Source organism: Brassica napus, chromosome C4 (assembly GCF_020379485.1).
Source record: "Brassica napus cultivar Da-Ae chromosome C4, Da-Ae, whole genome shotgun sequence".
In the NCBI taxonomy this organism is placed as follows: Eukaryota; Viridiplantae; Streptophyta; class Magnoliopsida; order Brassicales; family Brassicaceae; genus Brassica; species Brassica napus.
Window position 1 is genome coordinate 10,126,665 of NC_063447.1, and position 27,266 is coordinate 10,153,930.

Consider the following 27,266-nt stretch of genomic DNA (forward strand, 5'->3'; position numbering starts at 1 on the left):
GTTATTCTAGTCATTACTCATAAAATGTGTGTTATTTTAGTAATCTTCCCATAAAATTATTATTATGCAGCCATTGCTATCTCTCCTTCGTCTTCTTCCTCTTCCTCTTCCTCTTCCTCTTCCATTCTTCTCTCTCTCCCCTCTAAATGCAGCAGCTACCTCTCTCTCATCCCTGCTAACTCTCCCTCTTTGCTCCCTTCTCCCCATGAAGCTCTCTCGGATACTCCCACGAACTGTCCTGTAGGTGAGTTTCGCGCTTTCACTTGATCGATTGATTCAGATCATCGTTTTTGTTGTTTTGAACGATTTAGCTTCTGGGTTTGTTTAGATTTGCGTATTATTTTCTTTCCGATTGTAAAGTTCAAAGCTTTGAAGATAATTCCACTTCTAGGGTTCATAGAACACGATTTGGGTTTATTGCTATTAATATTCGTAAAGATACCATTTTTTATTGTGTTAAGCATTGATGAAGTTTGTTTCTTCCTTTGTTACAGAGCTGAGACGTTACGGTGTTGCTGTTTTGCTTCAGTAGAGATTGCTAAAAAGCTATGACTTTGGGAGGTTGGGGTCAGAGATTCAGACAGTCAGCTTCTTCTCAATCAGATGACTCTGCTTCGGATTTGGCGAGAACCAACCATCACTGCAACCACATGAGTCTTCCGTCCTCTTCAAGCCCATCTTCTCTTAATCCATTCGCATTCAACATCCAGCACGGAGAGAGCAACGCCCCTTACTTCTCCTGGCCTACTCTCAGCCGCCTCAACAATGCTGTGGAAGACCGAGCTAACTACTTTGCTAATCTCCAGAAAGGTGTTTTGCCTGAAATCGTTGGGAGGTTGCCTTCAGGACAGCAAGCCACTACCTTGCTTGAGCTCATGACTATCAGAGCGTTTCATAGTAAAATCCTGCGCCGGTTTAGTCTTGGTACTGCAGTTGGGTTCAGGATCACGCGTGGTGTTCTGACAAATACTCCGGCGATTCTCGTGTTTGTTGCTAGGAAAGTTCATAGGCAATGGCTTAATCCAATGCAGTGTCTTCCTTCCGCTCTTGAGGTTTAGTTATCTTTGAAATTTAATTCCATTCTACATACATGAGCATGATAGGTGATGTGTTGGTTTCTTAATAGGGTCCTGGAGGGGTTTGGTGCGATGTAGATGTTGTGGAGTTCCAATATTACGGTGCTCCTGCTGCAACGCCAAAGGAACAGGTTTATAATGAACTTGTAGATGGTTTGAGAGGAAGTGATCCATGCATCGGCTCTGGTTCTCAGGTACTTCTTCTTCTTTTTATTGTTGCTCCCTCTTCTGCAAAAACTCAAAAGTAAAGACTCAGTTTTGTTTTCCATTGTGTAGGTTGCAAGCCAAGAAACGTATGGAACGTTGGGAGCTATAGTGAGAAGCAGAACCGGTAACCATCAGGTCGGTTTCCTTACTAACCGGCATGTGGCAGTTGATTTGGACTATCCAAGCCAGAAAATGTTTCATCCTTTACCTCCAAGCCTTGGACCGGGTGTCTACCTCGGTGCAGTTGAGAGAGCAACATCGTTTATTACAGATGACCAGTGGTACGGCATATTTGCTGATACAAATCCAGGTACTCCTGTTATGATTTCCATCACAAGCAATGTTCAAGAAATTGTTAGGTGGTAACTAGGGGTTATTTGGATTAATTATAAACTATTAGGGGTTAACGAACAATTGATGTATTTTATATTTATATAAGATGTTTTAGTTTTTGGATTAATTATAAAATTATTTAAATGAATTATCAAAATATACAAAAAGAATATACAAATTTGTGGACTTGCACTAACTTTATTACTTAATTTAATAGAGTTAAATTAATTTAGATCGATTTAGTCCGATTTTAACAAATCTAAACAGTTTAAACCGATAAAATCATATTTTAAGAAAATCGTTTTGGATAGAACCGAGGTGACGGCAACAAATGCCTCGGCGGGGTCTAAACCGATTTTTAGAACCATGATTACAAGTCAATGTATGTGGGACATTGGACATCCTTGTTTCGTACTGACCATTGTTTTGTATCCATCCCAATGCAGAAACATTTGTGAGAGCGGATGGTGCATTTATTCCCTTTGCAGAAAATTTCAGTATGAGCAATGTAACCACAGTGATAAAGGGCATAGGTGAGATAGGCAACGTCCACGTCATAGACTTGCAATCACCTATTGATACCCTTATCGGTAAACAAGTTGTTAAAGTTGGAAGAAGCTCTGGATACACCACTGGAACCGTTATGGCTTATGCTTTGGAATACAACGACGAGAAAGGGATCTGTTTCCTCACTGATTTTCTAGTCATTGGTGAGAACCAGCAGACTTTTGACCTCGAAGGTGACAGTGGAAGCCTTATACTCTTAACTAGTCCAAACGGTCAGAAACCACGACCGGTTGGGATCATTTGGGGTGGTACAGCAAACAGAGGACGGCTGAAACTGATAGCAGGACGAGAACCTGAGAACTGGACAAGCGGGGTCGATCTTGGTCGGCTTTTGGATCTCTTGGAGCTAGATCTCATCACATCAAACCATGAACTCGAAGGTTTATAACTCTTTCATGTTTCATTACGTTCCCACACTTTCATGTCCTTATTGGTTTTGGCTTTGTGTAAAGCAGCTGCTAGAGGACAGAGAAACACTTCGGTTACAGCCATTGGTTCAACGGTTTGCCAGTCATCACCACCGGACCCGGTTGCTTCAGGAGACAAACAAGATGAGAGCTTTGAGCCGTTTATACCGCCTGAGTTTCGTATAGAAGAGGCTATCAAACCAACGCCTGAAGTAGAGGAACATGTGTTCATTGCTCCGTTGTCGTTTAACGAGTCTACTTCTACTAGTCAAAGGCAAGAGAAACTCAAAGTTGATGATCTTGTCGCTTTAAAGAGCAGTTCTGAAGAAGAAGATGAGGTTAGCATCTCGTTGCACCTTGGTGAGCCTAAACTAAAGAAACCAAAGTTTTTTTTAGCTGAAAGTTAAGGGGAGTAAACCGAAAATGGATCCCCTTTACCAGTTCCCGGTTCGGTTTGGTTTGATGGCGATTGATTAAATCCCCTAAAAATTTTATGTCGTAATTGTTCATAGTATTATTATTCTTTAAGTACGAAAATAACATTCGAAGACTGTAGCAGAACTGCATGAACATAAGTTCTATGAAATTCAAAGGTAATACTAATACCCATGTGGGACATTAAACCGAGTAACGGTTAAGAAGTTTTGACTTTTGATTTCCGGTTTAGCCAATTAGAACACAGTTCCGACTACCGCATATCTGGAAAAAGAGCGTTGGTTGGTTAAAAGCAAAAAGGTCGCTTTCCACGGGGATAAAACTTTTGTCAATTTAAGTAATTCATTTCAGAAAATCAGGAGGATCCCAAGTTGAGAAAAAAAATTTAAAATTTTCTAAAAGAATTTTTATAGATAATTTTTCTTAAACCTATTTTTACTAGAATAAGACATAAATATAAACAAATACAGAAGTTCTAATCCGGTGTTTGATCAAAATTCATTAATGTTTTTGTACAAAGAAAGAAACATGTTGTTCAAGTTCTATAAGATGCAATTACAGATTAATATAAATAAATTTATTTAAACTTTTAATCTAATACATATAGAACTGTTCAGCATAATGTCTACTATTATGTCAAGAATCTAAAAATTAAAGGTTTAACGACTTTCCATTGGTTTAGTCAAACTGTAAAAGTGACTTGACTAGCGATGATAGATGGTAAATCTTGATCACTGATCATGTTAATTTTGTAGATTTACTAAAACTTATGAATAGCATATAATTCAAAAGTTATACTATTAGATTTGAATATACAAAATGTTTTCTTTGATTTAAATAACTTGCCAGATGATTTCCCAACTCTGTTGAAATTTTATGTTAATGCGTTACTCTATTCTCTAGGCTAACATCTAAAGCTTTTCACTTTCCGATATTGGATCTTATACTATTTTATGTAATAATGGTCATAGTACCTCTTTTCATTAGTTTTGACAAGAAATCATTAGTGGTAAACATGCTTTTGGTCAAGTGGGGCTCTATGTCTAACCCTAACAGTGCCACCAATCAAGCTTAAAAGTTCTACTTAACCGACAGCCTCATTGATTTATACATATATCATAATGTATAAAACTTAAAAATTACATACAAATGGAGTTTCTAATCTAATATCTTCTACTTTGGAGTGCATGTACCTTTCTATTTATAACACCAATAACATCTCCAAGTTCTTCACTCACCAAATCACAAACAAAACCCCTGAGAAGATGATCTCTCTCATCTTCTTGTTCTTCCTCTCACTCTCTTTCACATCCGATGGACAACTCTACGACGAAAGCAAGAACTACGAAGGCTCCTCCGATCTTGTAAACCTTGAATACCACATGGGTCCGGTCATATCCTCGCCTGAGACTAGTCTTTACATCATATGGTACGGTCGATGGAACCCAACTCACCAGTCTACAATCAGAGACTTCATCTACTCCGTCTCTTCACCGGCACGGTATCCTTCAGTATTCGACTGGTGGAAGACGGTGAGGCTTTACAGAGACCAAACAGGTTCCAACATCACCAGAACACTTGTCTTGTCCGGAGAGTTCCACGACTCAACCTACTCTCATGGATCTCAACTCAGTCGCTTCTCTGTCCAGTCCATCATCAGAACTGCCGTCGCCAACAAGCTACCACTAAACTCTCTCAACGGCTTGTACATGGTCCTGACCTCAGACGATGTAGAGATGCAAGAGTTCTGCAGAGCCATCTGCGGGTTCCATTACTTCACTTTCTCAACCATCGTTGGTGCAACGGTGCCGTACGTGTGGGTCGGGAACAGTAGGAAACAGTGTCCGGAGATGTGCGCGTACCCTTTTGCGCAGCCTAAACCGTTTCCAGGAAGCGGGTTTGTGAGCAGAGAGAAGATGAAACCACCAAATGGAGAGGTGGGAATCGATGGGATGATCAGTGTGATAGCTCATGAGCTGGCGGAAGTGTCGAGTAACCCTATGTTGAACGGATGGTACGGAGGAGAAGATGCAATGGCGCCGACCGAGATAGCGGATTTGTGTTTGGGAGTGTATGGATCAGGAGGTGGAGGTGGGTATATGGGGATTGTGTACAAGGATAGGTGGAGAAGTGTGTATAATGTGAATGGAGTTGGAAGAAGAAAATATTTGATTCAATGGGTTTGGGATCTTACTAGGAACAGATGCTTTGGACCAAACGCTATGAACTAGATACATTAATGTTTGTTACTTCTGTCTCTCTCCATAGCAGCCTTGAGGTTGAGAGCTTGAGGAGACATGTATATTGGTTTATCTTTGCTTTATGAAATAAAAATAAACCACACAAATAAATCTCTGTCTCATCCTAAAAATTGAGATTCCTCCTCTTCACCAATTGCCTTATGCAAAGTCATTTACAAAATTCTAGTAATGAGATTGAAAGCAATCCCATCAAAAAAAAACCAAAGCAATCCTAACTTGAAACTGCTCTTTTGCCAAAGCATGTAAGCATTGTTCAATGCTACTAGATATGATATGACCACCATGTTTATGAAGATACAGATAAAAAAGATTGACCACCTTCATCTTAGGAAGAAACTAAAAGACAACTGCCAAGGATCAACGCCCACATTCAATTGGATACATATCCTCTCCTAGAGGCCTTGTTCTGTCCTTTACTGTTTCCATGTTTCCATCTCAGTGTGAATGGTTATTGACCAAACCGTGCAAGGAGATCAAGGAGGGGGACTTCAGTAGCTGACTTTGGGGCCGTGTCAGTTTCAATAGGATTATCATTGTTTCCTCTATTCTTTTCCGAGTCATCTTCGATTAGTCTTGGCCTCAGCAGCTTCCTTTTCTTGTCCTGAGGAGCTGAATCTTCGAGGCTCTCTTTACACTCTTGATTTAGATTGCTCTTTTCAGCTTGGCTACGACGCTTAAAGTCGATGAATGGTTGCTTATGTTCCACCCCTTCTTCACAATCAGACATATCACCAGGACTAGTCTCGGTAAAAGGAATCATCGCACCATTGTCAAGTGCCTCTTTTGAATGATTCTTTTCCTTTTTCTTCTTGGGTTTAACAAACCTTACAGGATCAGCTGTATCTGGTCTTTTTTGCTCCATCAGATGTTTTTGACATTCGTTTAGAAACGCCATTACCTCATTGACTGGTTCAGCGACCGGAGAAGGATCCTTTTCAGCAACAGGTTCTCTTGGAGGCATAACAAGCCTACTAAAGACACTTTTTCTGGCTCTCTTTCTTTCAGGTTCAGCAGGACTAACACCATCTTTCATTCGAATCACCCTATTGTCAGAGTCAAAAGCCTCACTGCCAAACTCTTCATGTTGTTGATGATCTTGAACTTTGTTCTGAGCTCTGTTCTCTTGATACAAATCAACTCCATCCCCTGGCTCTGAAGGATAAGCAAAAGAAGGGTAAATCCTGGGATCCCTTGCCGCCCTATCGTCCGAATAAGAAGCATGACCTCCAAGTTCTTCTTGGTGTTGATATGCTGCAATTTTATAGTTGACTTCCTCGTTAGGAGACAAATCTGTCGACAAAGGGTAAGCAAAGGAAGGGTAGATGCTGTGGCTGGGGTAAGACGGCCTCTCAGAGTTCATCATCATGTTCTCCGTGGCATCTTCAGAAGCTAGGAAACCAGGAAGCTGAGAATGACCAAGATGACCATATCTAGATTCATATTCAGAACGAGATGCTCCAGCTATGCCAGTGCTAGTTTGGTATTGAGGATGTTCAGTAGGCATTGGAATGTAGTAGTCCGGTTCTTCATCAATATCATACCTAGAGCTTTCCATCGCTGCACCTCCCATGATCCCAGGATTACAAGGGTCATAGTGTTCTGTGTCTGATTCCGGAGGTACTGAGCTTTGAGCAGGAACCGCTGAATCTTCTTCAAAAGTAGGGTGTTCCTCGTGGTTACTTTCATGTGTGAAGCCGTCTCTTTCATGGTACTCGTTTTCTAGCCAGCCACCTGCGGGGTGACTCAAGTTCTTTGGGACTCTTCGACCATTAACTAGCGAATAATTAGAGTCATCATCTGTCCTAGAGCTATTTTTCATGCTAGGGTCATATCTATCCTCGAACCCACGCGATTTGGGATCACCCAGTCTCCTAAAAACCCCAGACGCATCTCGGGAGTAGTCACTCTCTTCTTTTTTGACGCGACTATCAGATTCATCCCTAAACCCATAGTTTTTTGATAACCTACGACCACGAGCATCTCCTGCAGATGTAACTCTTAAGGGAAGCTTACGGTCAACATCTCCCTCAGTTTCTTCTGCACGACGATCCCTAAAGCCGCGACCACCATCTGCATTTCCCAACCTACTTTCTAGTTTTCTAGTGGACAATGATCTCTCTAACTTCTTCAAGCTAAACAACTTCAATAGACTTTGAACCTACAAATAACATTTTCAAACCACAATCCGAATAATTTAACCAAACACAGATAAGTGGAGACAAAACCATAAAGATTCACCAAAAATGCATGGATTTACCGTAGAATAGTCAACCACACACCTGTGACTTTGAGAGTCCAAAGTTGAACTTTTTCGCAGTAAAGTAATTATCACTAATCGCATGACGAAACTCCATCTCACCAAGTGGCCTACAACGCCACTTTTCAGTAAACTTGACCTAAGCAAATGGGACCACAAACACACAATATTAATATAACCAAAACATACTCTATGGATTTAAAAAAAAAAAAACATGAAACCCAAGTATGTACCTGAGCAGGAAACTGTTTCCCAGTAGAGCAGAAAGCACCAGGCTCAATGTTGATAGCACCATCGGAGCAAGCCTGAAACACACCATGTAGCTCCCTACTCTCGAACTCAAACAAAAACAAAAACATCCCAGCTTTGACATGTTTCACAAAACCAGCTTGACCCATCGGCAAACCGAAAAGCTCTCGTCTAAGGCATTCCCTTCTGGTGGAGCTGTTGGACATGAAGATGGCCCCGTGCTCGGGGAACTCTCCAGAAGCGCCGTTGGACTCCTCCAGAAACTTCCTCCTCCTATACTTCGCCATTGCTGTAGCAGAAAAAAATACTAAAAAATAATAATAATAACAGACTAATTTTTCTACATTCACAGTAAAAATCACGAGACGTGTAGAGCCAAAAACAGTAGGTAGATAAATACAAAAAAAAAATCCAGAATCAAACAGTCATTCAAACATTTGAAACTAACACCACAAAAGAGAGAAGAAAGTTAAATTGAACACTCAAACGAAATCAAACTCTCACCTAACTCTCTCTCTCTCTCTCTCTCTCTCTCTCTCTCTCAAGCTTATCACAATTAATCAAAACAATCACGCAAATACAAAGATGCTGTAACAGAAAATTAAACAACAACACAAGAGGATCAATGTTCCTCCATTCATGTAGAGAGCTAATACAGTAGACAGATTGAGAATCGATGGCCAAAGTACTAAAACGGTTAAGCGAATAAAACAAACACTCAAAGAGAAGACGATATAGTTAGTTACGTAAGGAACATTCACACATAATCAAACAATCAAGTTACTACGAACGATGACGCGACGAAAATGATTAGAGAGAATCGAAGCAATGTTATGTTAGCAATGGTGGTGAGGATTTAAGACCTGGATTGAGAGAGAAATCACGGCTTCGAGTTTCCCTACAAAAAAGAAAAGGAAACAACAACAAACATGCAAAACAACCATAAACGAGTCGATTGGAATCAAAAATCGAAAGTAAGACGATGAGAAATCGCGGCTAGGGTTTTAATACTTTTTTGGGGGGAGTGTCGCCGGAAGAGAGGGGAAACCAAACGGCGAGAGGGGGAGAGAATCGGAGCGAGGAGGCGATATGAAAAGTAACGCAAATATCGAGAGAGAGAGAGAGTTCTGTTTACGGTATGGGGAGGGGTCTCTCAGTTTTCTTTCGGCTATTTATAAATATTCCGGATATTGCATTAACAAAATCTTCGTAGCCTGTTGTTGCGTGTTGGCCCAAAAGCTTCTTTTTTTATGACCCTTGGGATTTTTTTTTGTTAAAGTTTAAAAATAAATAAATAACTGGATATCATAGAAAATAAATATAAAATATTGTTTACCAAATATAAAAATAGTGATTGATAACTCCAATATTAATATATTAATTAAGACATAATTATAAAGAATAATCGTATAAGAAAATATCACAAAAGCTCTTAAACTTTTAGTACTACAAAAGCAACTTTCAATGTACCAAATAACACAGGAAAAATATCATAAGAGTGACATATCTGTCAATTCTTCTGTAGACTGTTAGCTGCAATTTGACTTTAATCGACACTAAAAACATGTGATTAGTTAATTAACTCTTTTGCGTTTCAAAAAAAAAAAATTAACAGATTTTTTTAACAAATTTGTTTTTAAGTAGAAGTAGTTTCAAAAATTCATAATATTTTCAGTATTTAAAAGTATTCAACGTGGCTATCGAATCTGGAAAGGTTATAAACCTTTACCAGTTTTGTGTAAAATGATGTTTAGTAATTAATACTCCATCTGTTTCATTATAGTGTCACTTATACATTTTATACATTTTTCCGAACATATTAAGAAAATGATTGAAATGTATTTATGTTTTCTAATTGACCAATGATATTTGAGATAAATAGGTTTATTTATTAGATCAATGCATTTTATAATTAATATTCAGCTGAAAATAGGTAAAAACTTTATTAAAAATCTAAAACGATACTTTTTATGTAACAATAAAAAAATCTAAAATGACACTCTTTAAAAAAACAGAGGGAGTACTAATATTAATGCAATAGATGACAAACAAAAATATTCAAAATTAGATTTTTCTAAAGCAATTGATTTAAATAACACAACTGAGGATATCTTAACATATAACACTTCAAAAAATCGTTAGTTTTCATTCTTCTATCAATTTTTTTTTAAAATTATGTTTAAAATGACATAATTTTAATATTTGAAAAGTTTCTATATTTTATTTTAAAAACTATGATCTTGATATAAATGATTTGTTCCTGGAAGAAAATGACTTTTATTTAGACATCTCAAAAACTATAGTGTGAAAAAAAACTGTATTTCTTTTTCCAAATAAGAAAAGCAAGACGACAAAATGAAGATGAAAGTGAAAACCTTTACGAGTCCTGAGCCTCTACTTAACGGATACTCTCATCCCTGCGACTTATTATCCTCCATGAACAACAACTCAAGAAGGAGAAGAGTATATATCAATATATACAAGAGCACTATTCCAAAGCTCACCACATCTCTCTGGTCAGTGGTCATGTAAGAACCCAACTCTCACTCTCTCACGCTGGTTTCTGAGATTGTGCCGGTTAATCTTATCTACTTTGAAGTTCCCTACATCCCTCTTGAGTGTGTTTGGTTTCCCGGTTTAGAAAGATGAGTAAAAAAAGCACTCAACTGGACTTTTGATTGGCAGGTTGGTAGCTGGAAACGCTTTGAATTGCCTTTTCACTGACACCAGTAGCTTCCAGAGATATTTGAGGTTTGGAGTGACGCATTTCAATGGTGGTGGGGTTGTGAAAAGCTGTAGAAAGGAGGGGTTTGTCATAGACGAACGCGGGAAGTTAAAAAGATTCAACAAGAAGAAACTCTCCAGGAGACGATGTAAGGCTCTCACATCAAGACAGCTTCTTATGATGCTCTATAAGATTTGAATGTTTGTCTTTTCAATGTAAGGTGGCTCTTTGAGGGGGAGAGGATGGAAGTATGGATCCGGTTTCGTCGATGGGATTTTTCCTGTTCTGAGTCCCATTGCTCAAAAGATTCTGAGCTTCATTCAAAGAGAAACTGATCCTGAGAAAGTAGCAGACGTCCTTGGAACACTTCCTTCTACGCATGCCTCTTGGGATGATCTAATCAATGTCGCTGTGCAGCTCCGTTTGAACAAGAAGTGGGACCCCATTTTTCTGGTTAGCTTTTCTTGGAGCAGTTTCAGTTTTGTCTGTACATCTGAAAGTTGACACTTGTCTTAAATGGCTAAAGCTAACGTTCTTGTGTTTAGGTGTGTGAGTGGATATTAAGGAGGAGCTCCTTTCAGCCTGATGTAATCTGCTTCAATTTGCTTATAGATGCTTATGGACAGAAGCTCAGGTACAAGGAGGCAGAGTCACTCTATGTACAGCTTCTTGAGTCACGCTGCGTGCCTACGGAAGACACATACGCTCTTCTTGTAAAGGCTTACTGTTTGGCCGGGCTTATAGAGAAAGCTGAAGCTGTTTTAATCGAGATGCAAAACCATCATGTTACTCCAAGTATGGTTTCTGCACCTTCGTAATGTTCAACTTGACTTGAGAGATTAGAGATAAAGATGTTATGTTGTTGTGTAGGTGCTACCGTATACAATGCATACATTGAAGGATTAACAAAGAGGAAAGGAAACACTGAAGAAGCAATCGATGTTTTCCAGAGGATGAAGCGGGAACGGTGCAAACCAACCACTGAGACATACAACTTGATGATAAATTTATACGGAAAGGTTTTAGCTTTCATCTGAACATAGTGGTTTTTGGGAGATGTCATGTTCATGTTCATTGGGTTTTGTTGTCAGGCAAGTAAATCATACATGTCTTGGAAACTGTTTTGTGAAATGAGAAGTCACCAGTGTAAACCGAACATCTGCACATACACAGCGCTAGTGAACGCATTTGCTAGAGAAGGTCTTTGCCAGAAAGCTGAGGAAGTTTTTGAGCAGCTTCAAGAAGATGGGCTTGAACCTGATGTATATGTCTATAACGCTCTCATGGAAGCATACAGGTGATTAGTTAGTAAACTTATATTACCCTCACTGATGCCAAGAAAATCACAAAACTTAAGTATAACATCCTTAAAATCATGAGACAGTCGTGCAGGTTATCCTTATGGTGCTGCTGAGATTTTTTCTTTAATGCAACATATGGGATGTGAACCAGACAGAGCATCCTACAATATCATGGTCGATGCTTATGGTAGAGCAGGTCTTCACTCAGGTAACACACAGTAAACATTAGGAGTCAGCATTGCATACATTCTCTGTTTTGATTAGGCAAGGGAGTTTGGTGTCCCGTTCGGATTCGGTTTGGTTGATTCGGATTTTCGGTATAATGTTCATAAGTTCCATGCGGGTTTTACTAATTTTCGGGTCAGGTTTGATTCCTTCCGAGTTTGAAACTATCGGTTATGATCAATGTATGAAATTGTATAAAAACCTTTTTTAACTTAAAAGTTTGACCAAAAATACTCAAAATATATAAATTATTCAAAAATTTAATTATAAACTCGGTAAACTACCTAAATTAACTAATAGCATGCAAAATAATAAATAAAACAAACTACTAAAATCTTTAAAACACTTCTAAAATATTTAAATTAACTAGACATAAAAAATTAACGTAGTTAACTAATTTTGGATATTTTTGGATCCTAATTCGGATTTCAGTTTGAATTGTACACGAAAGCGAAATAACCTAAGTTCTTATGTCCCATTCATATATTTTTTAATAACAGTTCAGATCGGATTTTGGTTTTTTCAGTTCGGGTTAAGGTCCTAATTTCGGTTTCAGTTGATATAACTGTGTGTGTTTGAAAACCAGATGCAGAAGCTGTGTTCGAACAAATGAAGAAGCTTGGCATATCACCAACGATGAAATCCCACATGCTGCTTCTATCAGCTTACTCCAGAGCCAGAGACGTGACAAAATGCGAATCCATCGTGAAAGAGATGAGCGAAAACGGAGTAGAGCCAGACACATTCGTACTAAACAGCATGCTCAACTTGTACGGACGGTTAGGACAATTCACCAAGATGGAAAAGACTCTAGCCGAGATGGAGAAGGGTCGTTGCAAGGCGGATATAAGCACTTACAACATCTTGATCAATGTATATGGTAAAGCCGGGTACTTGGAGAGAGTCGAAGAGCTTTTCGAGGAGGTCAAGGAGAGGAAGCTGACACCAGACGTTGTGACGTGGACCTCGAGGATGGGTGGTTACTCGAGGAAGAAGCTGTATGTGAAGTGTTTGGAGATATTTGAGGAGATGATTGATTCGGGTTGTGTGCCTGATGGAGGAACAGCCAAGGTGCTTCTTAAGGCTTGTGCTAGTGAGGAGCAAGTGGAACAGGTTACTGAAGTGATTAGGACAATGCATAAGAATGTGTCTGTGAGTTCTCTTGTCCCAAAGCTAGTGGCTAAGTCATTAGCTGTGTCTACTTGATAAAGTTTGGAACTTTATGAACAGTAGTGTATGTACATTATTCATGTTATATAATATATGGTCTAATGTCATAATCGCATAATCAATCAGAAAGTGATATTTATATGAATAAAGGTTTGGTTTTTATAAGCATAAAAAGCAAACCCACCAAACCCTTTTGTCGTATTGATAAGCTGTTCGGTGAGTGCACTCTCTCTTTCTCTCTGGTGTTGCGTCGGCGTTTTCTCGATCGCTACGAAAAATATGGCTGCTAGGTTTTTGTGGGCTTCTAGGGCTGCTTCTCATCTAAGGATCTCCGTTGCCCAGCGAGGGTTTGCTTCCGGTGATTCTCAATTTCTTGATTCGTTTCTCGTTGTTTGATGATTGGTTTCTCTCTCTCTCTGTGATAAATTGAATCTGAGATTGTGCCTTCTAGAAATGATGGGTTTATGTGTTCTTATATCTGATCGGCTTATAAGTAAAAGATGGAGACTTTTGCATTTGTTGGATCTATTATCTCCGGATCGCTAATAGCTTTATGTGTCTTGCGTAATAAAGTTTGGATTTTTATGAAGGCAGTGTGATGTTCATGTGGTTTGCTTTTTTTTCTTCTCGCGTTTTGGAACTCATTGTTTGTTTGCATGAGTACACTCATTTATATCGGTGTGATCTTTATTGTAAAGTTAGTACCTTTTTTAACGAAGCTTCGAATGTAAGGAACTATGTGTTTGTCTGAAAACAACTTGGTTACAGAGAAAGAAGATCATTATGTTTAATCTAATGTAATTAACCTTATTGGTCATTTTCTCTCTTTTTGTCTTGGTTTAGTGGTGTTGAAGGATTTGAAATATGCTGATTCACATGAATGGGTGAAGATTGATGGGAATAAAGCGACATTTGGTATAACGGATCACGCGCAGGACCACTTGGGCGATGTGGTCTATGTTGAGCTTCCTGATCTGGGACGTTCGGTGTCACAAGGTGAGAGCTTTGGAGCGGTTGAAAGTGTGAAAGCAACTAGTGATATCAATTCTCCAGTCTCTGGTAAGGTGGTTGAAGTCAATGAGGTGCTGACCGAGTCCCCTGGATTGGTGAGTCCTCTTCTAAAAAATCAGCATTAGCACTGCGTCTGTGTGTTAAACCGTGATAAAACTTTGAGAATATTGGTTCACTACCAACCAATATAGATTTGATTCATTGACTGACATGTTGCTTATGTTGCTGATATGATTTTGTTTGAACTGACAGGTGAACACGAGCCCATATGAAGAAGGATGGATCATAAAGGTGGAGCTGAGTGATGCGGGCGAGGTAGAGAAGCTGATGGATTCAGACAAGTACTCTAAGTTCTGTGAAGAAGAGGACGCCAAGCACTGATCTTTTTTTTTTCTTCGGGAAGCTTCCACTGCGACAAGGATTGTGTTACACAAAATTTCGATATATGTAGATGGATGAATCGAGATAATTCCGAAGATTTGGATCTATGCTTCTCTTTTTAAGTATTGTTTTGAATAATAATGGTAGAGAATAATAAGCTTTTGGCATTTACAATTTGATTTGATCTTTCATGGAGTTAACACATATTTGTTTCAAATTTGGCCTCTTTATGTTTTTTTTTTTCAATCTCTGCATCTGGGATCTTTAAGTGATAGAATTGATTCTTGAAAAGGTTTCTAACATGAGTAGAGACCAAAGGTCTTGAGCGACCGATCCGGCTGATTAATGCTGAAGAAGGATCCGTAGGCAATAATACTAAGATACATAGTTTATATCTCTCAAGAAGTGTTGATACAAGATTCGGACCCGCAAAGAAGAATCTAATGAAAGATTTATCACACGAATTAGGTAGAAATATATCAATCATACCAACCGCATGGAACTGTTTTCTTGTTCTTGTCTGTTTCAGGAATAAACCTCAAAAGTTTTAAGTTTTAAATGTGAAAGGAAACAAAATCTTGTGTGGTGTAATGATACTGTGCACGCACAGTGAGGAAAATATTTGGGAATGATTGTTGCTTATTGTGGAAGCCAAGCACTCAAAATTGGCCGACAAAGCTACGGAGATGTACCTTGTAATACAAGATTCTTGCCTTGTCAACCCTAATAATTATTATTATACAAATACAGTACTTTCTTGCTTCATATCGAATTTTAAGTATTTCTTTTATTTTAATTTATCTTATCATTTGTTCTTTGTCATGTCTTCCACTAATAATATATCTCGGAATCATGATTCATGAAGAAGAGCTGGAGAGAGCTGGAGGGTGGGTATTTTTTTACCACAGGTATATTATGATTTACCTTACTACCTATAGTGGGAAAGATAAGAACTCTAATCTCTAATTCCATATGTTGAATCATTCAACCACTGGAGCTTCATAAGCTACTATGTGTAGACTTGAAAAAGAGATTGTATATAAACAAACGAATTATCTTTAAATCAATTCTAATATTGAAAAGATGGAATGTTTTTTTTTGTTTGTCAACAGATGGAATGCTTGTTTAAATCAGGACAGTTAATTTGAAAAAGAAGCCGAGCTACTAAAATTCGCAAATCGCCACGATGACATAATCAAAAACGTCAGAAACATAAATGATCAATTGAATCATACAGTAGTTTCAAATAGTAATTTCAAAATAATTGACAATTAGTACACCTAAAAGCAGCTTTGTAGTAGAGGTAATGATAATCACAAGTGGCATTTGTTGCCATCAAAATCACCTTTGATCTTTGAATTTTGACTTATTTCCTGTATAAAGAGTAGTAAATTAGTTAATGGACTTATTGCCGGGACAGAATAGCCTAGTGGTAAAACATTAGAGTGAATTGAATCCCAAGGCACACGGGTTCGACTCCTCCGGGATTCTAGAGACCGCCCAGTGACAAAAAAAAAAAAAAAAAAAATAGTTAATGGACTTATCATCCTCTTCTTAGTCAAAAAACTTGGGAAACTTATTTATATCTCAACCACCCAACAAGAGCATTTGTATTTTTTTCTTTTTAACAGAACTTAATTTCAAAAAAAAAAAAAATAATAATAATTCCATTAAAATAATAGACTGTTTTGTCCTTCTTAATTTTGCTCGCTCTCTCCTCTTCCTCTTCACCGTCTTCGTCTCCGGAGAAGATTGAAGAAACTCAGATCTGAACTCCAACACTCACCTCCGATCTCACCGAGGCAATTTCCCTACTTGACTTTCCCACATCGGAGCTTCCTTCCTCAGGTAACTTCACTCTTCACGAGACTCTTGCTTGACCTGGGTCTTAGTTATACCTAGCTCCTCGAGAAGACATCAATGGAGTAATCAATTCCTAGCTTCTTAAACTTGTTTAAGATCGTATGCTATAGAACTTTCACTCCAATTAGCTGACGGAGGTGTTGTTGAGAATCACAATCACTGGGTTTAACATACAATCCTCGAGTCACGATTCTCAGGAATGCAATCGTGTAATGTTGATTCTGAAATTGAGTTTCCCCTTATTTGCAGGACTTTCTTTTACTAGAATTTGATCACTAATGGCGAATTCTCGTCAATACTATCCATCTCAAGATGAATCAGCGTCTCCAACTTCTGTGAGATCCAAGGAATGGGAGGGTCCTTCAAGGTGGACTGAGTACTTGGGACCTGAAATGGCTTCATCAGTGTCGTCTCGAAGCTCCAAGCACACGACTTCTGATGGGCATGTTCAGAGCTCTGCTGCCTCCACCAAGGCTTTGAACATACAGTGGGTAGTTCAAATGATTGAGGTTGCGGAGGGACTCATGGCTAAAATGTATAGACTGAACCAAATCTTGGAGTACCCAGATCCTATTGGTCATGTCTTCTCTGAAGCGTTTTGGAAAGCGGGTGTGTTTCCTAACCATCCGCGGATTTGCACGTTGCTCTCGAAGAAGTTCCCTGAGAACTTTACCAAATCGCAACTCGAGCGTGTAAGTAATTAGTTCGTTTTCGTTTTAGGCTTAGTGTGTGCTTTTGCTGTGATGGTAACACGATATATGCTTTTTCTTTGGCAATATTTATTCAGATTGATAAGTTTTCTCTGGATAGCTTGCAAGATGGTGCTGAACTTCACTTACAGAGCTTAGAGCCATGGATACAGGTACCTATCTATGTGACATGTTGTTGGGTCAATGTTCTGTTGTACTCATATTGTTCTTGAGGATAGTGAAGCATCTCGACATGCTCTATAGTCAAGCTTCTAAAAGTTTGCTCTATTCATTTCTTTCCTCCTCATAAAGGACTAGCTTTGTATATATATGCTCACGCATATATGATGCCTAAGATATGGTTTTCGCCTGTAAATTGCATAAGAGTGGTATTTGTTAGCCTTCTATTTCAGTAGGGTTGTCTTCATTTTCCTCACGTCACCCATTTTTTCTTTCTTGTATCAGCTGCTGCTCGACTTGATGGCATTTCGCGAACAGGCACTACGGCTTATATTAGACCTGAGCAGCACTGTAATTACTTTGTTGGTGAGTCAACGTCCCTCATCTGCGTAAAGTATTTACTTGGGTGAAATTTTGAATTCTACTTTGAACTCATATCTTGGGTGGAGTATGAAAAACTTCGACATGTTAAGTTATATTTCTACTTGTCAAAATTTTGTCTGTGGGGATGAGGATATAATTGTTGTCTCTTCACTATTCATGATTAGCTCATAACTTAGTTCAGTGTTTTGCAGCCTCATCAGAACTCACTTATACTGCATGCATTCATGGATCTCTTTTGTGCATTTGTCCGAGTCAACCTTTTCGCAGAGAAGGTATGCTGAAAGCTTATTTGGATTGATTAACACACGTTTCAGTTAAGACATACGCTTCTTTTGTTACCAATCTCTAAGAATGTTTATTCTATCAAAGTAGATTCCTAGAAAAATGTTGCTGCAAGTCTACAATCTTCTGCATGCGTTATCAAGAAATGATCGAGACTGTGACTTTTATCACCGGTATGAATTCTTTTTTCCTTGTAGTGTCATTCGTTAATTTACATATAATCAATAGGCCAATTATCATGAACTTCTCTTCGTCTTTCATCCAGCTTGGTGCAGTTCATAGATTCTTATGATCCGCCATTGAAAGGCTTACAAGAGGATTTGAATTTTGTCAGCCCGAGGATTGGAGAGGTTAATATTTCGTCTTTGTTTGATTTGGTTATCTGGCTTATTAGGATTTCACTGGATTGTAAGATTTGAGACTGCACTTGCTATAACCAAATTAAAAATGAACGGGTATACTATGAGCTAATACTGGAATTGATACATCAGCACTAACAATGTTACCCATTTTCTTAGGTCCTGGAGGCCGTAGGACCCAGTATTTTTCTATCTGCTGATACGAGGAAGTTGAGAAATGAGGGATTTTTAAGCCCATATCATCCTCGATTCCCAGACATACTTACAAATTCTGCTCATCCCATGGTACGTCTGAACGCCTAGATACTTATCAACATTAAGACTAAAGATTCTCTGAATTAGTAGGATGCTATAGTATATTCCGTTTAACATTTTTCTTGTGTATAATGCTAGTAACTACATATTTTTACATTGTTGCTTCCTACAGAGAGCGCAGGACCTTGCAAATGTTACTTCGTACCGAGAATGGGTGCTTCTTGGATATCTTGTTTGCCCTGACGAGCTTCTTCGTGTTACTAGCATTGATATCGCCCTGGTACAAATCTTTTTCTTCCTTTGGTTCTTGTTTGAGATCTTGATAAAGAAGCACACAGTTATCTTTCACGAGGGTTGGACACAAATCAGAAATTATCTGCCTCTCTCTGCTGTTTTTGGACTAGTTGTGTGAATTTATGTCCTTTCCTGTCGATTGTTAATTTATTTAAAGATTACTAGCTATGGAGTACAAAAAGCTTCCAGTTATATTTACAGATTGCGTGTTTATGCTGTCTTTAATAAATGTTTACCGCCCTGTTGGATTTCAGGTTGTGCTAAAGGAAAACTTAGTTGTGACTTTATTCCGGGATGAGGTAAGTTGATATCAAATGGTCTGCGACAAAGAGTTTTGGCTTAGATTGGTTTTCATCAGCTGACTATGTTAATCTAACCATGCAGTACATCATGTTGCATGAGGACTACCAGTTGTATGTTTTACCTCGTGTGTTAGAATCAAAGAAGATGGCAAAGTCTGGTCGGACTAAACAAAAGGAAGCTGATCTAGAATATAGTGTAGCAAAGCAAGTTGAGAAGATGATTAGGTAACTCCATACTCTAGCTCCAGTTTTATGGCTTTATGAGCCACATCTAACTTCATAATCTTCATATGATACTGGAGACTTGTCGTTTTTCCTCCAAGGCTGTGATTTCAAGAATATTAGCTCTTGAATATATAATTTAATTATTGTTCTGGTCGCTGCTTTCAGTGAGGTGCATGACCAAGCCTTGCAATTATGTGATACCATACACCGAGAAAGAAGAATATTGCTGAAGCAGGAAATAGGGCGGATGGTTTTATTTTTCACAGATCAACCAAGTTTGTTGTCTCCAAACATTCAGGTAAGCTGGATGTTTCAGTTTCTTTTGCTTGTAACCTAGGTTTAGGCCGTTGCATATACGGGATAAAGGTTTAGCGTCTGTCACTGATTGGTGGTACTTAACAGTCTTCCTATCTAGTGGTATACTCATAAGTGTTCTTTCCTTCCCTGAATTCCTTAATTATTAATTTATTTACTTTCTTAGATGGTATTCTCTGCATTGGCTTTGGCCCAATCTGAGGTTCTCTGGTATTTTCAACACGCTGGTATTGCATCATCAAGATCCAAAGCTGCTCGAGTGATACCAGTTGACATAGTAAGTTGATTGCATGAACGTTCAAAGTCGCTCAACATTGTAACTTTGACTTTCTGTGAACTCAAATTTGTTATGATTACTCATTTGTTATTCATTATTTCTTAGGATCCAAATGATCCAACCATTGGCTTCCTGCTTGACGGAATGGACCGTCTTTGTTGTTTAGTACGCAAGTACATCGCAGGTTTGTTAATTTGAGATATCACATCCTCGGACATTGGTTGTCATTAGATGGGTTTGAGACGCTGGTATTGGACCCATTGGGACTCATTAAAACCTTGATAAGAGCCCTTTGATCAGTACTGGTGTTCAAAATATGGTGATTTCAATGGTCTTTGTTTATTGAAATGCAGCTGCTCGAGGTTATGCACTATCATACCTTTCTTCATCTGCTGGAAGGATTCGTTACTTGATGGGCACTCCTGGAATCGTGGCTCTGGACCTTGATCCAACGTTGAAAGGCCTTTTCCAGCGTATTGTGCAACATCTAGAAACTATACCCAAAACGCAGGGAGAAAATGTTTCTGCAATCACATGCGATCTATCTGTAAGATGCTAGACTAGATCCACTTATTTTTAACTCAGATGATATATAGTTGCATTTTTCTTTTAATGATAATCAAAACACCCTAGATGGTAGATTTGTTCATGTTCCAGTTCCATATATTTCCCATTTGCTATGTCTTTCAAATCTAGCGTAGCTTGGTTCCAACAAGGTTATATTGTTTAGTCATCCAATCTGTTTTCGTAATGCTCAACGCCTCTTGTTGTATAGGAATTCCGAAGAGATTGGTTGTCCATTTTGATGATTGTGACTTCTTCTCGATCATCGATAAACATCAGACATCTGGAAAAAGCTACCGTCTCTACAGGGAAGGAGGGCTTGCTATCTGAAGGAAATGCAGCATATAACTGGTCCAGGTACTGTTCTGGTCCTTATATGACCATTATTTGATTATCTTCTAGAAAGGAAAACAGCAAAACTAAGATCCTAAAAAAATTCATGTTTTCTCAATGCAGATGTGTTGATGAGATAGAATCTCAATTATCAAAGCATGGAAGTCTGAAGAAACTATATTTCTACCATCAACACCTCACAACTGTATACTTCTTGCTGTTGTTCATTGTTCACTATTTTCCCGTGTCATCTTATGCATAATCTGACTTTCAACTGTTGTAAAAGGTTTTCAGAAATACAATGTTTGGACCAGAAGGGCGTCCCCAGCATTGTTGTGCATGGCTTAGTGTGGCTAGTAGTTTCCCGGAATGTGCTTCGCTAATAATACCTGAGGAGGTAAACCTATATTTCCGTCTCATTTAGTTTTCCCCAGTACATGTCTGAATCATGAGATTCTTGTACGCATTCAAGTAGTGTAAAGACCACACAGTGAGCAACTGAGCACCATATTACTCGCAGTATGCCAATAAATAGTGGAAAGTGCTTGTAAAATTAAATCAACTTAGTTGTCGTGTTTGCACATGTTCTATGGCAACTCAAGTTGTTGACTGTTTGATGTTCCATTAGCTACTATTGAATTTTGAATCTTTCTATTAGCATATCACTTCTTTTGTTAAAACAAGCAATATACATGTTCTTTTTTTGGTGAACAACGAATTCTCATTGTTTATCCCCGTATTTCCATTTTTCCTATATCAGTGACAACATCTACTAAACGGAAATACTCTTCTTCTTGTCTTTCTCCACAGGTTACCAAATTTGGGCGAGATGCAGTGCTTTACGTCGAGTCTCTTATTGAATCAATAATGGGCGGACTGGAGGGACTAATAAATATTCTTGATTCAGAAGGCGGGTTTGGCGCTCTGGAATCACAGGTCTCTAACCAAACTCAATAGTATAACGAAAGAAATCTTCTATTTGACTACTGTCCGCAAACTGATACGTTGAGCTTTCACAGCTTCTTCCAGAACAAGCTGCAGCGTATCTGAATAATGCATCTAGAATTTCTGCTCCTTCAATGAAGTCCCCCAGGGTTGTAGGCGGAGGCGGGTACACTTTACCTGGCCATGAGAGCTATCCTGAGAATAATAAGTCTATCAAAATGTGAGCGCCCGAGTCTAGCCTGAAGTTTTTTTTTCTCCTTCATGAAACCACTGCCTCTTGTATGCTGTTATCTTAAGTATCTCCTTGTGATGGCAGGTTGGAAGCTGCAATCCAAAGGTTGACTAATCTGTGTTCAATTCTGAACGACATGGAGCCTATTTGTGTTATAAATCACGTATTCGTCCTAAGAGAGGTGAACTTTCAATCTTCTATATATCAACTCAAGGATTATCTATCTGTAGAAAGAAAACACATGAATAGTTGAATTATCCTATTCGAAATCCGTTAATTAAAAAGATTATCTCATGGAAAGAGCCGATGAATTATGTCATCGTCTGGTCTTGTTTAGCTTTTTGACTTGATCCTGCTGTTTCGATATTTGCAGTACATGAGAGAATGCATCCTCGCGAATTTCAAGAGAAGATTTCTCACTGCACTACAAACTGATAATGATCTTCAACGGCCTTCTGTGTTGGAGTCTCTTATAAGGCGGCATATGAGCATAGTCCATTTGGCAGAGCAGCACGTTAGCATGGACCTAACCCAAGGCATTCGAGAAATTTTACTCACAGAAGCATTTTCCGGCCCTGTCTCTTCTTTGCATACGTTCGAAAAACCTGCTGAACAACAGCAAAACACTGGATCCGCCGTCGAAGTTGTGTGCAACTGGTACATGGACAATATCATCAAAGACGTGTCTGGCGCAGGAATCCTCTTCGCTCCGAGGCACAAATACTTCAAAAGCGCAAGACCAGTCGGAGGGTATTTTGCAGAGTCAGTCACTGACCTCAAGGAATTACAAGCGTTTGTTCGTATATTTGGCGGCTATGGTGTAGACCGGTTGGATAGGATGATGAAAGTACATACAGCTGCCCTTGTAAACTGCATAGAAACATCTCTGAGGTCGAACAGGGAATTGATTGAAGCAGCTGCTGCAAGTATGCATTCTGGTGATAGAGGGGAGCGAGATGCATCTATCAGGCAGATAGTGGATTTGGATACTGTGATAGGGTTTTGTATTGAAGCTGGTGAAGCGTTGGCTTTTGATGAGCTCCTAGCTGAAGCTTCTGGAGCTGTTCTTGAAGACAATGCAGCCTTGATTCACTCGATGATCTCCGGCATCGTTGAGCACATACCCGAAGAAGTACCTGAGAAGAAAGAGATCAGAAGGATCAGAGGCGTGGCAAATGGCAATGGTGTATCTGTGGATCATGACTCTGAATGGGTTAGGTTAATCCTCGAAGAAGTTGGAGGTGCAAATGACAACTCATGGAGTTTGTTACCTTACTTTTTCGCCTCGTTCATGAGCTCAAACGCCTGGAACACTACTGGCTTCAACATCGAGACTGGCGGATTCAGCAACAACATCCACTGCTTGGCTCGGTGTATAAGCGCCGTTATTGCAGGAAGTGAGTATGTGAGGTTACAACGTGAATACCAACAGCAGCATCAGTCCCTTTCCAACGGTCATCAGTCTAGTGAAAATCTAGACTCAGAGTTTCAACCTCGTGTAACCGCTGAAGCAAGCATCAAATCTTCAATGCTAGTCTTTGTTAAATTCGCTGCGTCGATCGTGCTAGATTCATGGAACGAAGCAAACAGGTAAAAGTAATCTGTTTCTTACATTTTTGTTTGCATCATCATAAACCATCTTCCTTGTTCTGCAGATCTCATCTTGTGGCTAAGCTTATCTTCCTAGATCAACTATGTGAGAGCTCTCCGTACCTGCCAAGAAGCTCCCTTGAATCACATGTTCCATACACAATCCTCAGGTCAATCTACACTCAATACTACTCCAGCACACCGTCAACACCGCTGGCAACAGCATCCCCACACCATTCCCCATCTGTATCGCTCATCCACGCTTCTCCCTCCATGAAAAACGCGACCACTCCCCGTGGTAGTGGTAGCGGAAGTAGCACTGCAGCAGGTGCGGATTCAGGGTACTTCAAAGGCTCATCATCCTCAGTCTACAGTCAGGAACACTACAACGAACCTGAGACTGGAAACTCGAGGAACAATGAAAACAAGAGCAAACAAAGGGGTAGTTCTCGTCGTTCCGGACCGTTAGATTACAGCACGAGCCATAAAGGAGGGTCAGGATCAAACAGCACAGGTCCTAGTCCACTTCCAAGGTTTGCTGTCTCTAGATCCGGTCCCATCTCATATAAACAGCATAACTAAGTAAAAGAACACTGCCACATTCTACGAAATGAAAAAAAAAATACAATTATGTAGAGAGATCAGATGTGTACAAATCATTGGCAACACTTGTTAATTGTTGTGCTTATTATGTTTTGGATCATTTGCACTTGTAATTCGCAAAAACAATTACGCATATCTTATGTTCTTGGTCATTTTCATCATTCTGTTATTTCATATATTAACAATCATTTTCACATTTAATCAACCAAATAATTAAGTGCTATAAGTTAAACTAATTAGGCTTTTGTGTTAGGTTATCTAATCGTTAGGATCAGATTCAGTTAATAATATTTCGGATTAATGTATATTTTATAATTCTTTCTAAAATTTATTTCAAATCCGTTTTCATTTTGGGTTCAATTAATTTTGATTTTTTTTGTAATACTGGTTAATTATGCTAGTACAAACTATGAAAAACATAGTCGATACTCGTGTAGAAACATCAATGAAATCCTGATCAAACCAATCGACATATTAAAATGAATATTTGATGTTTGTTTTAGGTTTGAAATATTTATTTTAGACACTAATTCAAATTTTCAAATCGGGTTTTCTCAAAAGATTTTCGGTTCGGATATCGGGTTTGTGCACATGCCTAAAATTAATACTGATTAGTGAGCAGCTGTTATGGAAGCGTGTACCAATAGAAAGTAACCAGAGATACAACAGTCATCTTCGTGACTCTGTCTCGCTCGACTCTGAGCTAAGTAAACATTCATTCCTCAATCTCTCTCTCACCTGAAAAAAAAACCCTAACAACCCCTCCAACAAATGGCGCGCAAATCCTCCGTCCTCCAACGAGCAGCCATCGCCGTCTTCTCCGTAATCGCAATCTACGCCATCCTCAACGCCTCCGTCAGCCGCTCCCTCCCTTCCTCGTCCGATCTCCCGCGTCAGCTCATCCGCGAAGAGCAAGAACGAGAAGCTCCTCCGATCCAGCCCAGAGTCAAGGTTTACATGTACGATCTCCCCACGAGATTCACCCACGGCGTAATCGAGCAGCACGCCATCGTCCGCGGCGGCGGCGGGGGGATGATGAAGAAGCCTACCAATGACGTCACCGCGCTCAAGTACCCGGGTCATCAGCACATGCACGAGTGGTACCTCTTCTCGGATCTAAACCGACCCGAGTCGGATCGATCCGGCTCTCCTATCACCCGCGTGCTGGATCCCGCCGACGCGGATCTCTTCTACGTTCCCGTGTTCTCTTCACTCAGCTTGATCGTGAACGCGGGTCGCCCGGTTGAGCCCGGGTCGGGTTACAGCGACGAGAAGATGCAGGAGGGGTTGATCGATTGGCTCGAGCGTCAGGTGTGGTGGAGGAGGAACGGAGGAAGAGATCACGTGATACCCGCTGGAGATCCGAACGCGTTGTATCGGATCTTGGACCGGGTCAAGAACGCGGTTCTTCTGGTTTCGGATTTCGGACGGTTGAGGCCTGATCAAGGGTCTTTCGTTAAAGATGTGGTGATACCTTACTCTCATAGGGTTAATCTCTTTACTGGGGAGATAGGAGTTGAGTCTCGTAACACGTTGCTCTTCTTCATGGGGAATCGTTATCGCAAAGATGTAAGTTTTGAATCTCTAGATAAAGGTTGGAACTTGAGAGCATAGTGGTAGTTACTGTTGTTGTTGTTGTCTTTGGTGTATCTTTAGGGTGGGAAAGTTCGTGATTTGCTTTTCCAAGTTCTTGAAAAGGAAGGAGACGTGACGATAAAGCATGGGACTCAGTCGAGAGAGAACAGACGAGCTGCTACGAAAGGAATGCATACTTCTAAGTTCTGTCTAAACCCTGCTGGTGATACTCCATCCGCTTGCAGGCTCTTTGACTCTATTGTTAGCTTGTGTGTGCCCGTGATTGTTAGCGATAGCATCGAGTTGCCTTTCGAGGATGTTATAGACTACAGAAAGTTTTCGATTTTCGTTGAGGCCAATGTGGCACTAAAGCCTGGGTTTCTGGTTAAGATGCTGAGGAAGATAGGAAGGAAGAAGATCCTGGAGTATCAGAGAGAGATGAAATTGGTACCTTTCTCCTTGTATTGAAATATTTGGTTCTTTTAGGGTGATTTGGAGATGTTTGTCTCATACCTGAATGATGATATGCACACAGGTAAGACGGTATTTTGATTATGGGAACCCGAATGGAGCAGTGAAGGAGATCTGGCGTCAAGTCTCACAGAAGCTACCACTCATCAAGCTAATGAGTAACCGCGATAAACGCCTGGTCCTAAGAAACTCCACTGAGCCAGACTGCTCATGTCTATGCACAAACCAAACTGGTCTCATCACTTCCATATAAAGAAAACTATTTTTGTCTCTTGAGCGAGACCTATCAGATAGTGGAGGAGTTCCTAACTTCTTGGCCCTGAGACTTGCACATGCGGATGTCCGCCTCTCGTGGCTTGACTTTTCCGGTCAGGAAACAGATTCATAAGGAAGATATATTTGAAATCCTTATTTTTTTGGTAGATTCCATTAGTTTTTTTCTCGTACTTGATATAGTATCACACTTTATACGGACCCACTATCCATTCTTTTTTACCCCATTGTTACTCTGTACATGTCAGTGCCTAGAAAAATTTAATAACTCTATAATATATGGTCAAACAAACTTTTTGTTTGATCACCAAAACTTGTTATAACATTTGGCACATAAAAGCCCTTGTTTCATGGGATTTATCCTATGACCGACCTTGCATGAAACACAACACAAACTTCCATTGGTTTCTGCCAATGTTTTAGAGTATATCACTCTTTGCAAGCTTCGGTTAGTTGTCAATTGTTTATCTGCAAAGCAACAACCGGAAAATAGGTTTTAACTTACGGTAATAATTTGACCAAACCAACAAAAAACGGTATTGGGGAGACCGGACACAACAAATAAGATAGAGGTTAACTCGGTTTGGTCTCCAATACCAGCGTTTATCAGTCATACATTGTATGTGTTTTGTCATTTGAAACGTGTTAGC

At 39.5% G+C, this 27,266-nt stretch overlaps 7 protein-coding genes across 10 annotated transcripts; 6 read left to right on the forward strand and 1 right to left on the reverse strand.

Moving 5' to 3' along the window:
• The first annotated feature begins 50 nt into the window (after nt 1-50).
• Nucleotides 51-3,195, forward strand: LOC106389711 (protein NARROW LEAF 1-like). Of its 2 annotated transcripts, none has more exons than XM_013830038.3 (6): nt 51-244; nt 495-1,052; nt 1,127-1,270; nt 1,353-1,593; nt 2,063-2,563; nt 2,639-3,195. In XM_013830038.3, exons 2-6 carry the CDS (start codon nt 549-551, stop codon nt 2,995-2,997), a joined length of 1,749 nt encoding a protein of 582 aa, XP_013685492.1. In that variant the 5' UTR covers nt 51-244; nt 495-548; the 3' UTR covers nt 2,998-3,195. The 2 variants fall into 2 exon arrangements, with proteins under 2 accessions (XP_013685492.1, XP_022569079.1); XM_022713358.2 differs by having other exon boundaries at nt 84-240.
• Nucleotides 3,196-4,165: 970 nt separating this feature from the next.
• On the forward strand, nt 4,166-5,376 carry LOC106389713 (protein EXORDIUM-like 7). The gene has a single exon (XM_013830043.3). The coding sequence runs from the start codon at nt 4,213-4,215 to the stop codon at nt 5,254-5,256; it is 1,044 nt and encodes a 347-aa protein (XP_013685497.1). The 5' UTR covers nt 4,166-4,212; the 3' UTR covers nt 5,257-5,376.
• Nucleotides 5,377-5,384: 8 nt separating this feature from the next.
• BNAC04G10200D lies at nt 5,385-8,945 on the reverse strand. Of its 2 annotated transcripts, XM_048753512.1 has the most exons (5): nt 8,804-8,944; nt 8,656-8,690; nt 7,777-8,081; nt 7,566-7,682; nt 5,385-7,444 (listed from the first exon to the last, which is right to left on the reverse strand). In XM_048753512.1, the coding sequence occupies exons 3-5, from the start codon at nt 8,077-8,079 to the stop codon at nt 5,735-5,737; spliced, it is 2,130 nt and encodes a 709-aa protein (XP_048609469.1). In that variant the 5' UTR covers nt 8,080-8,081; nt 8,656-8,690; nt 8,804-8,944; the 3' UTR covers nt 5,385-5,734. The 2 variants fall into 2 exon arrangements, with proteins under 2 accessions (XP_048609469.1, XP_048609470.1); XM_048753513.1 differs by having other exon boundaries at nt 7,777-8,099; nt 8,656-8,945.
• A 1,187-nt stretch (nt 8,946-10,132) lies between these two features.
• LOC125575171 (pentatricopeptide repeat-containing protein At2g35130-like) lies at nt 10,133-13,328 on the forward strand. Its single transcript, XM_048756502.1, has 8 exons — nt 10,133-10,320; nt 10,478-10,665; nt 10,738-10,970; nt 11,063-11,312; nt 11,388-11,536; nt 11,609-11,814; nt 11,902-12,026; nt 12,630-13,328. The coding sequence occupies exons 1-8, from the start codon at nt 10,148-10,150 to the stop codon at nt 13,247-13,249; spliced, it is 1,944 nt and encodes a 647-aa protein (XP_048612459.1). The 5' UTR covers nt 10,133-10,147; the 3' UTR covers nt 13,250-13,328.
• On the forward strand, nt 13,172-14,822 carry LOC106389715 (glycine cleavage system H protein 2, mitochondrial). Its single transcript, XM_013830046.1, has 3 exons — nt 13,172-13,571; nt 14,057-14,319; nt 14,477-14,822. Exons 1-3 carry the CDS (start codon nt 13,493-13,495, stop codon nt 14,603-14,605), a joined length of 471 nt encoding a protein of 156 aa, XP_013685500.1. The 5' UTR covers nt 13,172-13,492; the 3' UTR covers nt 14,606-14,822.
• Nucleotides 14,823-16,207: 1,385 nt separating this feature from the next.
• LOC125574967 (protein NAP1-like) lies at nt 16,208-24,458 on the forward strand. 2 transcript variants are annotated; one of them, XM_048756503.1, is made up of 23 exons: nt 16,208-16,453; nt 16,718-17,160; nt 17,256-17,330; nt 17,623-17,703; nt 17,913-17,993; nt 18,094-18,176; nt 18,269-18,353; nt 18,522-18,647; nt 18,790-18,897; nt 19,166-19,210; nt 19,296-19,438; nt 19,604-19,736; nt 19,920-20,030; nt 20,136-20,214; nt 20,384-20,577; nt 20,806-20,951; nt 21,051-21,132; nt 21,214-21,324; nt 21,738-21,863; nt 21,947-22,092; nt 22,189-22,285; nt 22,478-23,694; nt 23,760-24,458. In XM_048756503.1, the coding sequence occupies exons 2-23, from the start codon at nt 16,747-16,749 to the stop codon at nt 24,274-24,276; spliced, it is 4,200 nt and encodes a 1,399-aa protein (XP_048612460.1). In that variant the 5' UTR covers nt 16,208-16,453; nt 16,718-16,746; the 3' UTR covers nt 24,277-24,458. The 2 variants fall into 2 exon arrangements, with proteins under 2 accessions (XP_048612460.1, XP_048612461.1); XM_048756504.1 differs by lacking the exons at nt 16,208-16,453; nt 16,718-17,160 and having other exon boundaries at nt 17,903-17,993.
• Nucleotides 24,459-24,929: 471 nt separating this feature from the next.
• Nucleotides 24,930-26,884, forward strand: LOC106389717 (probable arabinosyltransferase ARAD1). Its single transcript, XM_013830049.3, has 3 exons — nt 24,930-25,866; nt 25,954-26,319; nt 26,408-26,884. Exons 1-3 carry the CDS (start codon nt 25,069-25,071, stop codon nt 26,594-26,596), a joined length of 1,353 nt encoding a protein of 450 aa, XP_013685503.1. The 5' UTR covers nt 24,930-25,068; the 3' UTR covers nt 26,597-26,884.
• The last annotated feature ends 382 nt before the right edge of the window (nt 26,885-27,266 follow it).